General features: G+C 28.8%; 1 protein-coding gene and 1 non-coding gene across 2 annotated transcripts; one reads left to right on the top strand and one right to left on the bottom strand.

Moving 5' to 3' along the window:
* Positions 1-1,428: 1,428 nt before the first annotated feature.
* LOC126674337 (agamous-like MADS-box protein AGL80) lies at positions 1,429-2,492 on the bottom strand. Its single transcript, XM_050368774.1, has one exon. The coding sequence runs from the start codon at positions 2,438-2,440 to the stop codon at positions 1,595-1,597; it is 846 nt and encodes a 281-aa protein (XP_050224731.1). The 5' UTR covers positions 2,441-2,492; the 3' UTR covers positions 1,429-1,594.
* A 5,731-nt stretch (positions 2,493-8,223) lies between these two features.
* Positions 8,224-8,298, top strand: TRNAI-UAU (transfer RNA isoleucine (anticodon UAU)). The gene has a single exon. It is a non-coding gene; the product is annotated as a tRNA-Ile (tRNA).
* The last annotated feature ends 7,106 nt before the right edge of the window (positions 8,299-15,404 follow it).

Raw genomic sequence — 15,404 nt, 5'->3', positions numbered from 1 at the left:
TTATAATTTTTGAAATCACAAACTAGACTAATATATATTTTCTAAATCAAAATCAAACTAACAATCTTCTAAACTGTAATATTTGATTTGGTTTGATTTAATTGGTTTGATTTTATTGGTTTGAATTTTCTATATACACCCTATTTGTGGGTGATATGTTATTTTTGCTTTTATGGTAAACCAAGTAATCTTCTTGTTTACTGCCTTTTTTAGAGATAGAAAAAATCTTCATCCATATTTTATAAATCATCATATGTTACTTTTAAAAATTACATAATTTTTTTTACATTAAAACAGTTTTGTGATTTATTTTGATATTGAATTAATGAAAATTTTTCTTATGTTTTTGAAAAAAATGACATTTTCTTTCTTTTGTTAAATTGCACCAAAAAGCATTGATAACTAAAGGAATTTCACTTAAAACATATACAAAAATAAAAAAAATTCACATTCTAAGCATTATTGGTCACTATTTGTTTATATATAACTCTGAAATATTAAATTGTCGGATCTTCTCTTTCATGACATCAAGCTGTCGGAAAAATAATAGCAAAATTAATAACTATGTTGATCATATATTTAACTGAAATTTTCTAAAATAGAAAACATTATATCTATAAATACAAGTCATAATTTAATTACAAAACGACAAATAAATAAATATATATACTATTTACATAATAAATGTCAATTATTTGCCAATAAACTAAAAACAATATCACATTTAATAGGATTTTAACTATATTTACATTAATTTTTGATTTCGAGTCAAATTATGGTAAAATCTATTATATCACTTTTTTAATATTAAAAAATAAGAGATTATTATCTTAAATTTGAATCAAAAATATGTAAAATATAAAATTTAATATATAAAATAATATGTTCGATTGGATCATCCATTATCTAACCCGGTCCTTACAAAAAAATTAGATGATCATAAATTTGAATTCGAATCAATATAAAATTAATTTGCATGGATCATTTAAATTGATTATTTTCAGTCGGATTGGTATCTACACAATTTACAATCTCTATCTACAATGCATAGATTAAATACATTCCAAAAAAATGGTTGTTACACGTGTTAATCAAAAGATAAAAGTACGCTATATGAAGAGTATAAAAAACTATTTTTAGAATATATATAGTCTTTCTCAATAAATCAATGGCTCAGTGCAATTCATTTAAACTCAAATCTTTCGAACTAAAGTGAATTTTTGAGGATCGTATGATCGTATTCATGAAATATATGAGTAAGTAAATTAATTAGTAATATGACCACATTGAAACTAAAAAATCATTAATATCATCTTGAAAATGGATTTTGTTTTGACTAAATTATCATTCATTTCGAACAAAAAACTAAGAAATCAAAACGCACAAAGAACAATTAATAAACAAAATATTTGAAAATTACTCAAGACATATTAAACTAAAACTGTGGATTAAATAAGATCAAAGCAGATGAAATAACAATGTGGCTACAGCCATGAAGGCTTATTGGTGACCTCCCGACACGGCTAAAACATAAAAAAACGCAACAAACTAACTTAAAACGACATTCAGACACATGTAAACCCTAACCACCAATTCAATGGAAAAATCCATTAGACCAGTGAGAGTTAGGGTTATTATTGTTATTATTATTATCCCCAAATGGCATGATCATGTCATCTCCACCAAATCCCATATTTTCATTAGGGTTGATCATGTCCATAATCCACTGCTGCCTCTGCATGGCCTCCATGTTCGCGGCTTCCTGCAGATTCTGCGGTGCAACAACCTCCCCGATGCCCGCCAGTCCAGCATTTTCCGGTGAAGGAAGCGGCGGCAGAGTTGGCAGCGTCGGTGGTGCTAGTGTTGCTGGTGATATCAGCGTCGGTGGTGCTAGGGTTGCTGGTGATATCAGCGTCGGTGGTGCCAGGGCTATTGGTGGTAGCGGCGGTGGTGCAACTGGATCAGTATCAGTATCAAGTGGATCACGCAGTTTATAAATTTGTTTCAGATACTGATCAATCACCCACGTCAGGTCATTCAAATCCATCATATTCAAGTTATTCAGGGATCTTCCAGTCAAGCTCTGGAACATAACTTGAGTCACCTCCTTCTCCCGATTCTCCTTGCGCTGCTTCTTGAGCTGCTCATTGGATTTGGTCGCTCTCTGCCGGAGGAAACTCTCCTGGTTCACCATCTTCTTGCTCTGCTCCATCTCCGGCATGTTTTTGAACTGAGACAGCACGCGTTGCACTCCGATTGGAGACGGCCAGACCTCCGGGTGAGCATCGTAAGGGCTATAGATAATAGCACAAGCTTCGATACCGCAAAGGGTACTGAGTTCGGTCACTTTCTTGATCAAACCCTTCTTACGTTTCTTAAAAGTGGCCTTTCTTGCAGAATCATTAGTGATATAAGCAAGCTTCACCTTCTTTCTTGTCATGGTGACAGTGATGAAAGGCTAAGAAAAGCAAAGAAATTGGAAGTTTTTGACCTTTGTTTGGTCGTGTACTTTTTACTCTTGCAGACTGCGCTATTTATAGAGGTCCAAAGAGATAGGGTGGGTAGAAATTGAACCAAACCGAACTCAAAACATTAAACAAAAAAGAGTTCGTTTGGTTTGATTTGGTTTAATTTTTTAATTTAAAAAACTAAAAAATCAAAAACTATGTACCATATATATTTATATAATTTAATTTTTAAAGGATAAGATTATTTTAGCAAGAATAAGATTATTTTTATGTATTTAAATGATTAAAGTGTATACCATGTATTATAATTTGATTTATTAATTTAAAGGATATCGGTAAAACAAATTCAAATGTTTTAACTTTATAGCAATTTAATTCTATGTTCAAAACGTTAAAAAATGAATCCTAACATTTCTATTTTTTGCATGTTGTAGTCCAAACCGTCTTCCGGCAAATTTTTGCATACGTGAAAGTCATATTAGATATCAAATCCCAACATTTTAAAAAATTTACTTATAAAATCTTAAAGTTTCGCGTTTTTGCACTTTATAGTTTCAAAAAGATGACAAAATTTCCGAAAAATTAATTAGGCCAGGCTACAAAATGCGAAATGGTAAAGGTTGAAATTTATTTTGTAACGTTTTGAAGATTGGGATTAAATTTCTATAAAGTTGAAACGTTAGAACTTATTTTACCAATATCTCTAAATTTAATATTTATCAGTTTTTATTTAAAGATTTAAAAAGATAATATTCATGTATTTCAATCGGTTAGTTGAAAATCAAATCAAATGACTTTACTCTTTATTCGGTATATGATTTTTATATTTCTACTACCGAATCGATCGATGCACGCACATATGAAGATATGAGGCATTATATAAATATACTAGAAAAATTCGTATATAAACTTTGTTTTTCATGTTATAATTGGAACAAGTCAATTATATTATAGTATATTATTTCTCTATTATAATATTGGATGAGTTGTACTTCTTAGTTGGAAATGTTAATGAGTATGATTTGGTTGATAAATGTGGGATTATCATCGCAATTCTCTAAAATGGGCTTGGAAAGTATCACTATGTCAAGATATTTAAGCAAGAAAAACAATAATTTGAATGGGTAATATGGTCTAGTTAGTGGCATGGATTAATATTTCTCTAATCAATGAAAAATATGTGAAGGTTTTAAATTCAGGATATGATCAAATCTGAGGCTTAAGATATAATAAAATTTGATGAGTTGGTGTGATTTTGTCTTAGGTTCTATTCACATTTCATTGGTTAGGTTCATTAGAGGAATAGTATCCATGTATAAATAATAGCCAAAAATGCTCGACTGGTGCTAACTCATCATATTTTGAACTGTAGTGCCTTTTTTGGTAAACCAAGTAATCTACTTGTTTATTACCTTTTTTAAAATATTCATCCATTTTTGACAAATTATAATGTATGTTTTTTTTTTAAAATTATTGTTAAATTGCACCAAAAATCATAGATAACTAATGGAATTTGAATGAAAACTAACATAATGCTACTTTTTTCACATTCTAATTAATATTATTGATTACTAATTGTTTATATATGACTTAAGAATATTAAATTTCCGAATCCTTTTAGTTCATGACATCAAGCTGCCGGAAAAATAATAGTAAAATTAATAACTATATTAATGATATATTTAATTAAAATATTCTAAAAGTAGAAAACATTAATATCTATAAAGACATATCATAACTTAATTAATTACAAAACGACAAATAAATAAAATTTGTAAATGCATGCGTCACTTTTACTGATTATAGATATAAAATATATAGGGTAAATCTATTTTAAACTTTTATTTCATTTGATTTTAAACAAATATTTTGCATGTAATTAGTCTCTTAATTATTTATTTTGTACGCATGTGATTTTTTTAAACGTAAAATGTCATCGTTTCATGTCGATTAAAATGATGACGTTTTTTGTAATTCCGTCCACAAAAGGACCACAAATATAAAAATAAATAGTTACTACTTAAATATAAAATATATGTTAAGGATCAAACTAATAATATAGATATTTTATGATGACTTTAGCAAAAATATATAAAGATATATACATTATAAGGTTGACTGAAATTAATTTAATAATTATTATTAATTTGTATATTTTTTTATTTAATTATAAAAACAATAACAAAAATTATTATTTATTTAAAAAAAATAAGAATTGGGTTGAACCGATTTAGAATTTGAGAATCTATAAATTCTTAGAGAAAAAATGAAGAGTTTATCTGCACTTTTTTTTATATTTTTCACACTTACCAAATGTGTAGAGGGCAGTACTTCAGAGTCATATCAGATGGGCCTAGTTTGGATGGCCAAGCCACCTCTAAGCGCATCAAGAGATTGTGGGTTCGAATCACGACTCTGTAACTTACAAACTAACAATTGAGAGACTTTAAAGAGTCGATTACCATCTTTGACAAAAAAATATCAGCAGAGTCAAACGCCTTTTCGAATCATGATATTTTGAAACAATATAACACGATTTAGGCCATAACAAAAAAAATAGATTGGATATAATGAGAACTTTTACTAAACATTTGGCCGTTTAATGTCATTTGGCCCTAGAATATTAGACTGCTGGATCTTTTTAGTTCATGACATCAAGCTGGCGGAAAAATAACAGTAAAATTAATAACTATATTAATGAGATATTTAATTAAAAAATTATAAAAGTAGAAATTTTTTATATCTGTAAAGACAAATCATAACTTAATTAATTACAAAACGACAATAAATAAAATTTATAAGTGTATGCAATATGATTACTGGTAATATATATAATAAGTATAAAAAAATTGTATTTATTACAATACGATAGTATGCATTTTAAAATATAGGTCAAACTGTTTTAAAATTCTTCTACTTTCATCTTTTTGTTTATCTATTTTTTTGTAAGTTCCGCCTTCATCTTATTTTTATTTTTAATTTATTTTGAGTTTTTAAAAAGAATTAGATAAATAAAAATTTAAAAAGTACAAAAACTAAATATACAAAAAAATTAAAAATACAAGAACCAGATAAAGAAAAATTTAAACGTCTAAGGACCTGATAAACATAAATTTAAAAGAACAAGAACCTATTGAATTAAAAATTCAACCCATTCATTGCCGCAAATCCATTTTTACTTTTTTAGCATGTGGTAACGGCAACTGACACACTTGTAGTAATTTTGTCCATAAAATAACATTTTAAATCAAAATTATGAAGAATATAAACCTAATAAATATAAATTTATAGGAAAATATTAGATAAGTAAAATGATAAAAATATAGGGATCTCAAAACAAATTTGGCCTTAAAAATATTATAAGTAAACTAACAATTATTACTATTAAAACTTAAAAGGTATCATTATCTGGGGAGATTTATAAAATTATTATGTAGCCATTTTAAGTTGGATGAATGAAAGGTTTAAAACACCTTTAGATATGGGTCTACCTTCTAATAATACTACGTGTATTTGCCTGGACTTTATCTCTACTATGTCATGAACTTAACATTGAGTAGAAAATAGGTCAAATATTATAAAAAGACCAAACTTTTTATAAAAATTTTACAAAAGTCCTGACTTTTTAATTTTGTCGATTTTGGCCAAAAACAGATTATTTGGTTTCAATTATGGCCAACTCTCAATTTGATTTCAATTTGCCTATGTGACGCCTACGTGGCATGCACATAAATTGAAAGCTCATGACTTTTGTGAAACCAAATAATCCATTTTTGGCCAAAATCGACAAAATTGAAAGTTCGAGACTTTTGTGAAACCAAATAATCAGTTTTTGGCCAAAATCGATAAAATTGAAAGGTCATGATTTTTGTGAAATTTTTGTGGCCTTTTTATGATATTTGGCCTAGAAAATATATAGAAGTATCTAACATTTGATTGGTCCAGTAATATATAATTTATAGCAAAAGTTTCCAATTATTATTGTGTTTTTTTTTTTCTCAACATATTTTAAACTATTGTGGGGGATGTGGGTGTTTATAATTTTTATAGAGAGAAAAAATACATTGTTTTATATTTGGATAATTATACAATACAACCGTTGCGCCATGTCATTTGTGCAACAAACCAATTGTGCGTTAGCCAAGTGAAAAATTGAATGATTAAAAAAATAAGTAATAATTAAAAGATTCCCTATCGCAAATGCTCTTTGGCTGGATGTAAAAATGACATGGCGCAACGGTTGCATGTGATAAACACTCTTTATATTTTGATAAATGATGACACCTACTGTTTTTTTTTTATTTAAAAGTTGCACCAAAAATCATAGATAACGAAAAGCATTTCGACTGCAAACTAATAAACAATATAGTATTTTATTCACATTACAACTATTATCGATTGAGTGTTGTTTATATATGACTCTTGAATACTAAATTATCGGATTATTTTTTGTTCATGACATCTAGCTGGCGGACAAATAATCAAAAGATTAATAATTGCATTAATGATATATTTAATTAAAATACCCTAAATGTATAACTCGTTTATATCTACAGAGACACCATAACTTAATTACAGCAAATAAGTAAAATATGTAACGCAATATACATGTCACTTTGGTTATAGTGTTACAATAGTCTAATTTTTTAGAGGAAGTTAAAATCAATTATAGATAAAAATAAAAAATAAATGCGTGTATTATTATACAATAGCATTAATTTTAAAACATTTTAAATAAATTAACAATTATCACTTCAAAAACACAATAGGTATCATTATCTGTAAAGATTCATAAAAAGGCTAGAATATCTTTAGACATAACACTATTTTTTAGTTATTGTACATAAAATGGTATTATTATATAATAACATGGACTGTTTTTTTAAAAAAACACATACTCTTACCTAGATCTTGTTTATAAATATATTTTTATAGTCCAATCAGTTATATATTATATATTAAATTTTTAAAAATTAGTGAAAAGCATATAAAATTGTTTAATATTTAATTGGTTTGATTTACAAATAACCTATAGGCTTAGTCTATATTAAAAAATCAGTTTTTTTCATCATATTTTGAATTATGGTGGGTGATGTGCTATTTTTGTTGTTTATGGTAATCCAAATTTACTACCTTTTTTGGAAATACAAAATATCCTCAACCATATTTGATAACTCATAATATATGTGTTCTTTCTTATCATGATGAGAAATTATTAGGTAGATTTATTTTTTCACGTCATCTGTAAATTAAATCAATAATATTATAACACGTCATTAAAATAATAGTATTATTGTAAAATTAATATTAAAAAATATAAAAAAACAGCATAATACCATTATTTTAATGACGTGTTATAATGTGATTGACTCAGTTCGCCGATGACGTATTAGACTAGCCCCTCCCGTCAACTTTTTTTCAAGTTTAATATATTTAAATCATTTTTTTATAAATAAAAGGTATATAGTTTGATATATATTTTTTATAACTTTTTATTTTATAAATAATGTTATTAATTTGACCTCTCAAATTAAAGTGAACTTGAAAAATCTATTTTATATTTATTTTATTTTGTTAAATTGCACCAGCTAAATCATAAATAATCAGAAAATTTTGATCCATATTTGATAAATCATGACATATGTTTTAAATTTCATTTTTTTTGTTAAATTGCACCCAAAAACATAAATAATTAAATGAAATTGAAGATAGTGATTGATAAAATTCTAAATTAAATGTTGGAAATTTATTGAATTGGTCCGTAGCTCAGTTGGTTAGAGCGTTGGTCTTATGAGCCGAAGGTCGCGGGTTCGAGCCCCGCCGAGACCATTTCTTCCATTTTGATTTAAAAAAAAGTTGTTGATTTTTATATTTATCAAAAAGAAAATTAAATATTGAATTTTAAGTGTTGAAAATAATAATCACTGAAATTTTTACATATTGATAATAATTTATTTATAACTTTACTATTGAAACTATTGATATTTTAATATAAGAGGTTTATTAATGATTTTTTTTTTTTATAATCATTAATTTATATACTTACAATTGAGATTATTAACTGCTGATAATGATAATTTTTGTACTAAAATATGTACATAAATATATAAGGATAAAATAATTAATAATATTAATAAAGGATATACAAATAAAAAAATTATTTTATGAATACCTATTGATACTTTATTATTAAATAAAATATTAAAGTTATTTTCATTAAAAAATTAAAAGAATTGACAATTGAAATTTTTAAGTAGAAACTTTTATGTCAATATTTTTAATTTAATATTTTAAGTAATTTTTTACTTAATCTATATACTTTTTTAAATAAAAGGACTAAACGAATTCTTTCATTAATTCTCACCAAACATAAAATTTTCACTAATTTTCACTCTATCTAATTTATTTATTTTAGTTTTATCTTTTTAATAAGTCTCATGAGTTACCACTCTATCTAAACTACTAATTTATTTAATGAGTTTTAAATTTAGATAAATTAGAGATAAATTAAATGATAGCTCTCTATATATATAGAAATATCTAACATAGACCTAGTATGAAAAATTCATACACCCGTTTAATCAAAAGTTAAAAAATGTAACATAAATTTCTCTCTTCTCAGCAGTGGCAGATCCAGGATTATGGTGAGGTGGGGTTCATATGTATATTAAAAATTTGAAATTATAAATTATACAAATTTTAACTAAATAAAAATAATGATAAAAAATTATTGTTATCATGTATCGATTTGGATAATCGAAAAACTAAACTAGTATGATCAATCTTGTTTATTTTAAGATATCTTAACAATACAAGATATAAACATAGATTAGATTATAGATTATTAAATTAAATTTAAATAAAAAAATTAAATAAATATAAATTTTAAATAAGCATTTTTTTATTATAGCAAGTAGCAATTTTTATACTTACGAAAGAATTTGATACCAAAATCTTATCACAAATTTGTCCAACATATACTACTTGTGTTGAAATTTAATCAACATAAATAAATAATAAAATAGGGTTAATTCCTAAAAAAATCACGAACTTTACACAAAATTTCATTTTAATCATGACCTTTAAAAGTTGTCATTTAAAGGTACGGACTTTTATTTTATTTCAAATCTATCACCAAAGTAAAATTCGGTGTATTTTATATGACTAAAAATTCCTAATCCTAGGTACTCTAACTGAAAGATAATAAGATTTGATGTTGATTAATAACTTGGGTCTTTCATTAATGGTTTAGTGAAGAATTTAGTTAATAAAAATACATTGAAATGATGAATTTGAAACAATATGAAAAGTTCGTGCCTTTAAATGACAACTTTTAAAGGTTATGATTAAAATGAAACTTCGTGTAAAGTTCGTGATTTTTTTAGAAATTAACCTTAATAAAATATGTATAGCTTATTATATTTTTCAAATGAATTGATCAAAACTTCAATTTATAAGTTAAATTTTGAAATATAAAATAATATATATTTTAATATTATTATTTCAAATTTGTAATCTTAATAAAATATTAGTGTTGCAACTATGTAGGCTTATTTTTGTTTTTTTTTTTCATTTTACATATTTTCTATATGTTGGAAATTTTTTGTTCTAGGAAAAGGGTGGGGTCATGGACCCCATCCTACAAGGCATGCATCCGCCTCTGTTTCTCATAATTTTACCTTTTTCTCATTTTTCTAATATCCGACTCGATGAATCTATGAATCTTTCATGAATCGGATTTAGATAAAAATTCCCAATGAGAATATCCGAATTGACTGTATCTCTCACATTTTCCACCTCCGAGTCGGATTTATTGGATTCATCATGACTTAGCTAGCTTTCTTTTGATTGGAACATTTGTTTAATAGGTTAATCAGTTAAAAATTCATATACCTATTCAATCAGAATTCAGAATTTAAACTGCATGAATACCCTCTGACGGGATAAGACAAACACGGTTCAACTGGCTTTAAAGAGTTTATATATTTAATTTACTATTTTCTTTATCTTGTATAATATCTTTAGGTTATTATATAATAAAAGACAATACGATATGTGTATAATAATTTTATTGTAAAATGATACCACTTTTCCTTTAATTTGATGGTACAAATAATAAATTTGAATATAACTTGTCCTTGTATTTGTTAGACAAAAGACAATAATGATAGGAATCAATCAAAAAATATTAGTTCACAATAAATTTATTTAAAATATTAAATTGTGTAGAGTTGATGGGGTTTATTTCAAATATTTTTGTGAAAAGTTCAATATATTTTTATATTTTGAAAATAAAATAATCACTATTTTTAAAATTACAGTTGAATTGTGGTTGAAATTCTAATTTTTTATTTTTTATTTTTACCAGTTTAATGACCGAGTCGGATTTGACATATTTTTTTGCTCTCTTTTTCTTTAAAAGAAAAGGACTCCATGTTCACTTAAGAATAATGCCCAATACCACATTTGGTTAGCAATCAAACATAAGGCCCAATAACTTATTTAACTAAGAAAACATTTAAAGCCCAGATTCGATCCAAAAACCCTTCACAATTTCACATGAAATCCTTGTAAATCCTCATCTATCAATTGCTTCACGAAAAAAATCAATGGGGCTGGATTCGTGCATGTTTCGGCTTCAGCAAGATTGCAAAATCTGGGGTAATTATGGATTAAGGATTCCATTTTTGTGTAATTAAAATTTAGTGATCTTACGGTCCATAAATATCTCCATTTTTGTGTAATTAAAATTTTGTGCATCAACTTATAATTAGAAATTGTGTTGCTACAGCAAGAGTTCATCTTATTTAGGTCCTTAGAATTTGTTTGCAAAATTGTACTAAAATTTGACAGGTGAAAACTCAGTTTATTTATAAGGTTGGGTCCTTCAGCCTAACCATTTCTATGTAATTGACCCTCAATTCATGTCATATTTCATAATACTTCCAACAGAATTTATGGCATTAGACTCCAACAATGGAATTTATGAGGCACATGCTGTGTGTTACAACAAGGGCCAATCTAGAGTATGACCAGTAGGTGCCAAGTTCCAACTTATTAAACCTTGTAAGTAGTCATCTCTCCAATCATAAATGTAAAACGTTTGTCTGACAAATTTCATGAGATCCAACAGCTGAAGAACAATATGAGTAACATGGAGTTACCACATAACAAGATGAGTATTGTACTTACATTCACTGGCAAAACAAGAACTCCAATTTCAAAGGGTCGAAATTTTCGCTTTCGGTTATTTAGAAAAATCAAACGACAGTAAACACGGTCTAAATATGATAATTTGCACTTGTAGGGGGGTCGGTTTTAACCGACTCTATAAGGGAAAAACCGCCCCTAACACTTGTAGCTGCGGTTTGTAAATTTAAATATCAGTTTTTTTTTTAATTTATTCCGGCGAGGAGAGTCGCCGATTCTTCTGATCCTCCCCCGGTTCCGCCCATGCTTATTTTGAGTAAAGAGTCATCTCGGTCCATAAACAAATGACAAAACGTCAAGTTACTCATTTTCATCTATTTTGATCAATTAAGAACACTACATTCTGTTTTCGGTTAATTAAGGACAAAATTATACAGTATTATCCTTCCGGATTGGGATTCCCTCAAGTTCATTTGAACTTGAGGAGGTCATGTTCACGATCTAAACCGTTCATTATAAAATGAACGGTGTAGATTAATTTGATTAAAATTGTGCTTTTTTGATCTACACCGTTCATTTTGTAATGAACGGTGTAGATCATGAACATGACCTCCTCAAGTTCATTTTGAACTTGAGAGAATCCCAATCCTATCCTTAATTGATCTAAAAATATAAAATGTTATCCTTTATCTTATTAAAATGATTTCGAGTCACGAGTTTTTGGACCAGGTTGATACATTTTTTTTTTCTATTTACTTTACCATCGGATATTATGCCTAATTTCAGATAATGTTATATAATTAACTTTTTTACGTATTAATAAATACCTTTTTTGGTATAAGTACAGCCAGTTAGATTAGAAGTTAGCTTTCTACTTTGATATAATTTTTATAATATGCTGTTATTTTAGCAGCATTATAGGAGAAATCACATGTTTGATTTTACCAAAACTATATGTTATACAATTGTATTAGGAGTGAACTATAATTTTCTAATTTGAAATACCAAAGGTGCCTTATATATCAATGCCTAATCATTATCTTTATGTCGGCAGGATATTATTTCAACTTTTAATGGCCGACCTAAAGTGGGTAATATGTTATATGATTATCAACTTTATAATTTATTTTTTAATAATATTATTAATTTTAATTAATAATAAAGTTTTACCCATCATATCTCTATAATTATTTTATTTTTTTTATCTCATTTCTTTTAAAAAAAAAATTGGATCCATTTACTTATTGGTGATATTTTATGCAAATCAGTTTATGATACAATAAAAGCAAAAACCAAAAATTAAATAATTGTGTGGGACACAGAGCAACTTCCTTTGTTGTTTTTATTCTGCTTTTCAGCAAATTTAAGCTATCATTTCTTATTCTTTCTTTGCCTAAAATAGCTATCGAACTCAGGATTTTTACAACTTGCATAGCTCTTAAAAATATCTTATTGATTAAAGCATATATATAATATAATTAAATTTATTACTTTAATTCATGTATTAACTTTATTATTTACTAAATTTTATTAATAAATTTATGTGCAAAGCAAAGTTGGTCTACTTTTGTAAAAATGGGAGAATAAACAATTGTACTTGAGCATATTCCTCACACCATCCATTCAAAGAGAGGGTTAAAATGTTTTTTCGGTTTTTAAACTATAGCATTTTTACTGTGCCATTTTCTTCTATCGTTTTCCTTATATTACATTCTTATATGATAAAGTTACGTTAGCAATCAATTTTACATTGCCACATAAATAATATTTCGCCTTGAATAAATAACTTTCCGTCGTAGTAAAATAAAAATGAGGTTCTTAAAATGTAACTGATGTAATGTTGGTTACCAAAATATAAACGGTTTATAGTTCGATATCCGTAAACAAATTCAACCCTTCAAAAAGATGATAGAAATAATGCAAGAAAATGAAATTAGTAAATAACAGAATCACATTAGGCACAAATCTTCAGTTCAATGAACAAAAAAAAAACACGATTCTTAATTTGCAAGCAAATCCAACATCTTCACATCAAACATTAGTTATCAAAATACATAGACTCGACTGCTCCAAAATAGATACCCTCCATTAAATCAAATCATTATTCACTTCCACCTGTCCGAAAAATATCCAAAAAAAGATCAGACAAAATAATATACAAACTTGGACCCACCCATTATTAGCCCCTGTCTCATGTTTTGGTAAACCATCATTTTCATTCATAGTAGCCTTTTTTTTTTTTGATTCAGGGGAAGAGGCAAACGCCTAGGAACCTCAAGCTACAACGCTTCTTTCATAAGATACACCATGACGATCATGCACTATCCAAGATAAAAGACTATCCGGCGGGCCGTCGTGCTCCACCAATCCAATCGAGTCTCCGCTCCCTTCTGAAGCCAAATGGTCCGCCGCAAAGTTCGCTTCTCTATAAATGTGCCGCACTTGGACTAACCAATCTCGCTTCATCAATGCTCGGATGGCAAACAACAAATTAGAGTACTGGGCTGCTAACTCCGAGCTATTGATTTTATCCACAACAGTTTTGTTATCCACTTCCAGAATAATCTTACGAAGGCCCAACTTCCAACCCAAGAGGAGGCCCTGATAAGCCCCTTTAAACTCCGCTCCCAGAACAGAGTCTTGCCCGATGGTCATGGCAAAGCTGCCAACCCAATTACCTGCACTATTCCGAATAATTCCTCCTGCCTTCGCGATTCCTGAGCTGGGTTCGAAGGACCCGTCCGTATTTATCTTAACCCAAGATGGGGGAGGGCAGGACCAACTGATCGACGCCGGCACTTTCATCGGGACCTGAGCAGTCCCTTGGACCTTACTGGACAAGGCCATCGTAATGTACTCAAAGTACGAATCAATTTCCGAGATAATCTGATTTGCAGGGATAATATTCTTCCCCATCACCCCTTGATTCCTCCAATACCACAATTTCCAGACAATCACTCCAAAAAGACAGGCCCAATTCACATGGTACTCAAAAGACACAACACCAGACAAGTTTTCATTAATCCAATCTTTAAAGGAGGCATTAAAGAAGCGATACCTGTCTGGAGGCTTAATAAATCTGTTCCAAATCTCTTTCGAAAGCCAGCAGTCCCGCAACACATGACTGCAGTTTTCAATCTCCTCCCTACAACGCCCACACATAGCCTCCTCCGTGATATGACGCCTTTTTCGTTCGCAGTTGGTCAGGAGTTTTTCCTGAAGGACCAGCCAAAGGAAGTGTTTAATCCTTTCTGGCCCCTTCCACTGCCAAGCCAGCTTCCATTTCGAGTTAGGTTCCGCCCAGTTCAAACCTTCGATAGACTCATAGGCTGATTTGGTAGAGAAGTACCCAGAAGAACTCAATCCCCAGTACAAAAAGTCACTTCCAGAATTCTCACTTGGAGGACACATGTTCGCAATTTTTCCCAACCACTCGTACGGCAGAAGGTGAGTGAATTTGTCCCAGCACCAGTTGGAGTTATCATCTACGTAGAAACTCACCGTGCAATGAAGCTCATCCTGAGGAATTTGAGAGAGGATAACCTGATTAAGACTAACATTATCTCCGAGCCACGGGTCTAGCCAGAAACGAATCTTCTTGCCGTCGCAAAGCGCCCAACGCACCCCTGTCACCACATTCTCCCAGACTCTCCTCAGAGCTCGCCAGATGTAGGAGGCACTGCTCTTCTCCCGCAAGGACTGATAACTCTCTAGGCTGAAACGATACTTACACCTTAAAACTTTCACCCAAAGCTTCTCCGGCATCGTAATCAGCTGCCATCCTAC

This window comes from Mercurialis annua, linkage group LG3 (genome assembly GCF_937616625.2).
Source record: "Mercurialis annua linkage group LG3, ddMerAnnu1.2, whole genome shotgun sequence".
In the NCBI taxonomy this organism is placed as follows: domain Eukaryota; kingdom Viridiplantae; phylum Streptophyta; class Magnoliopsida; order Malpighiales; family Euphorbiaceae; genus Mercurialis; species Mercurialis annua.
Note: the sequence above shows the minus strand (reverse complement) of the source record. Positions and strands in the feature narration are given on the sequence as shown.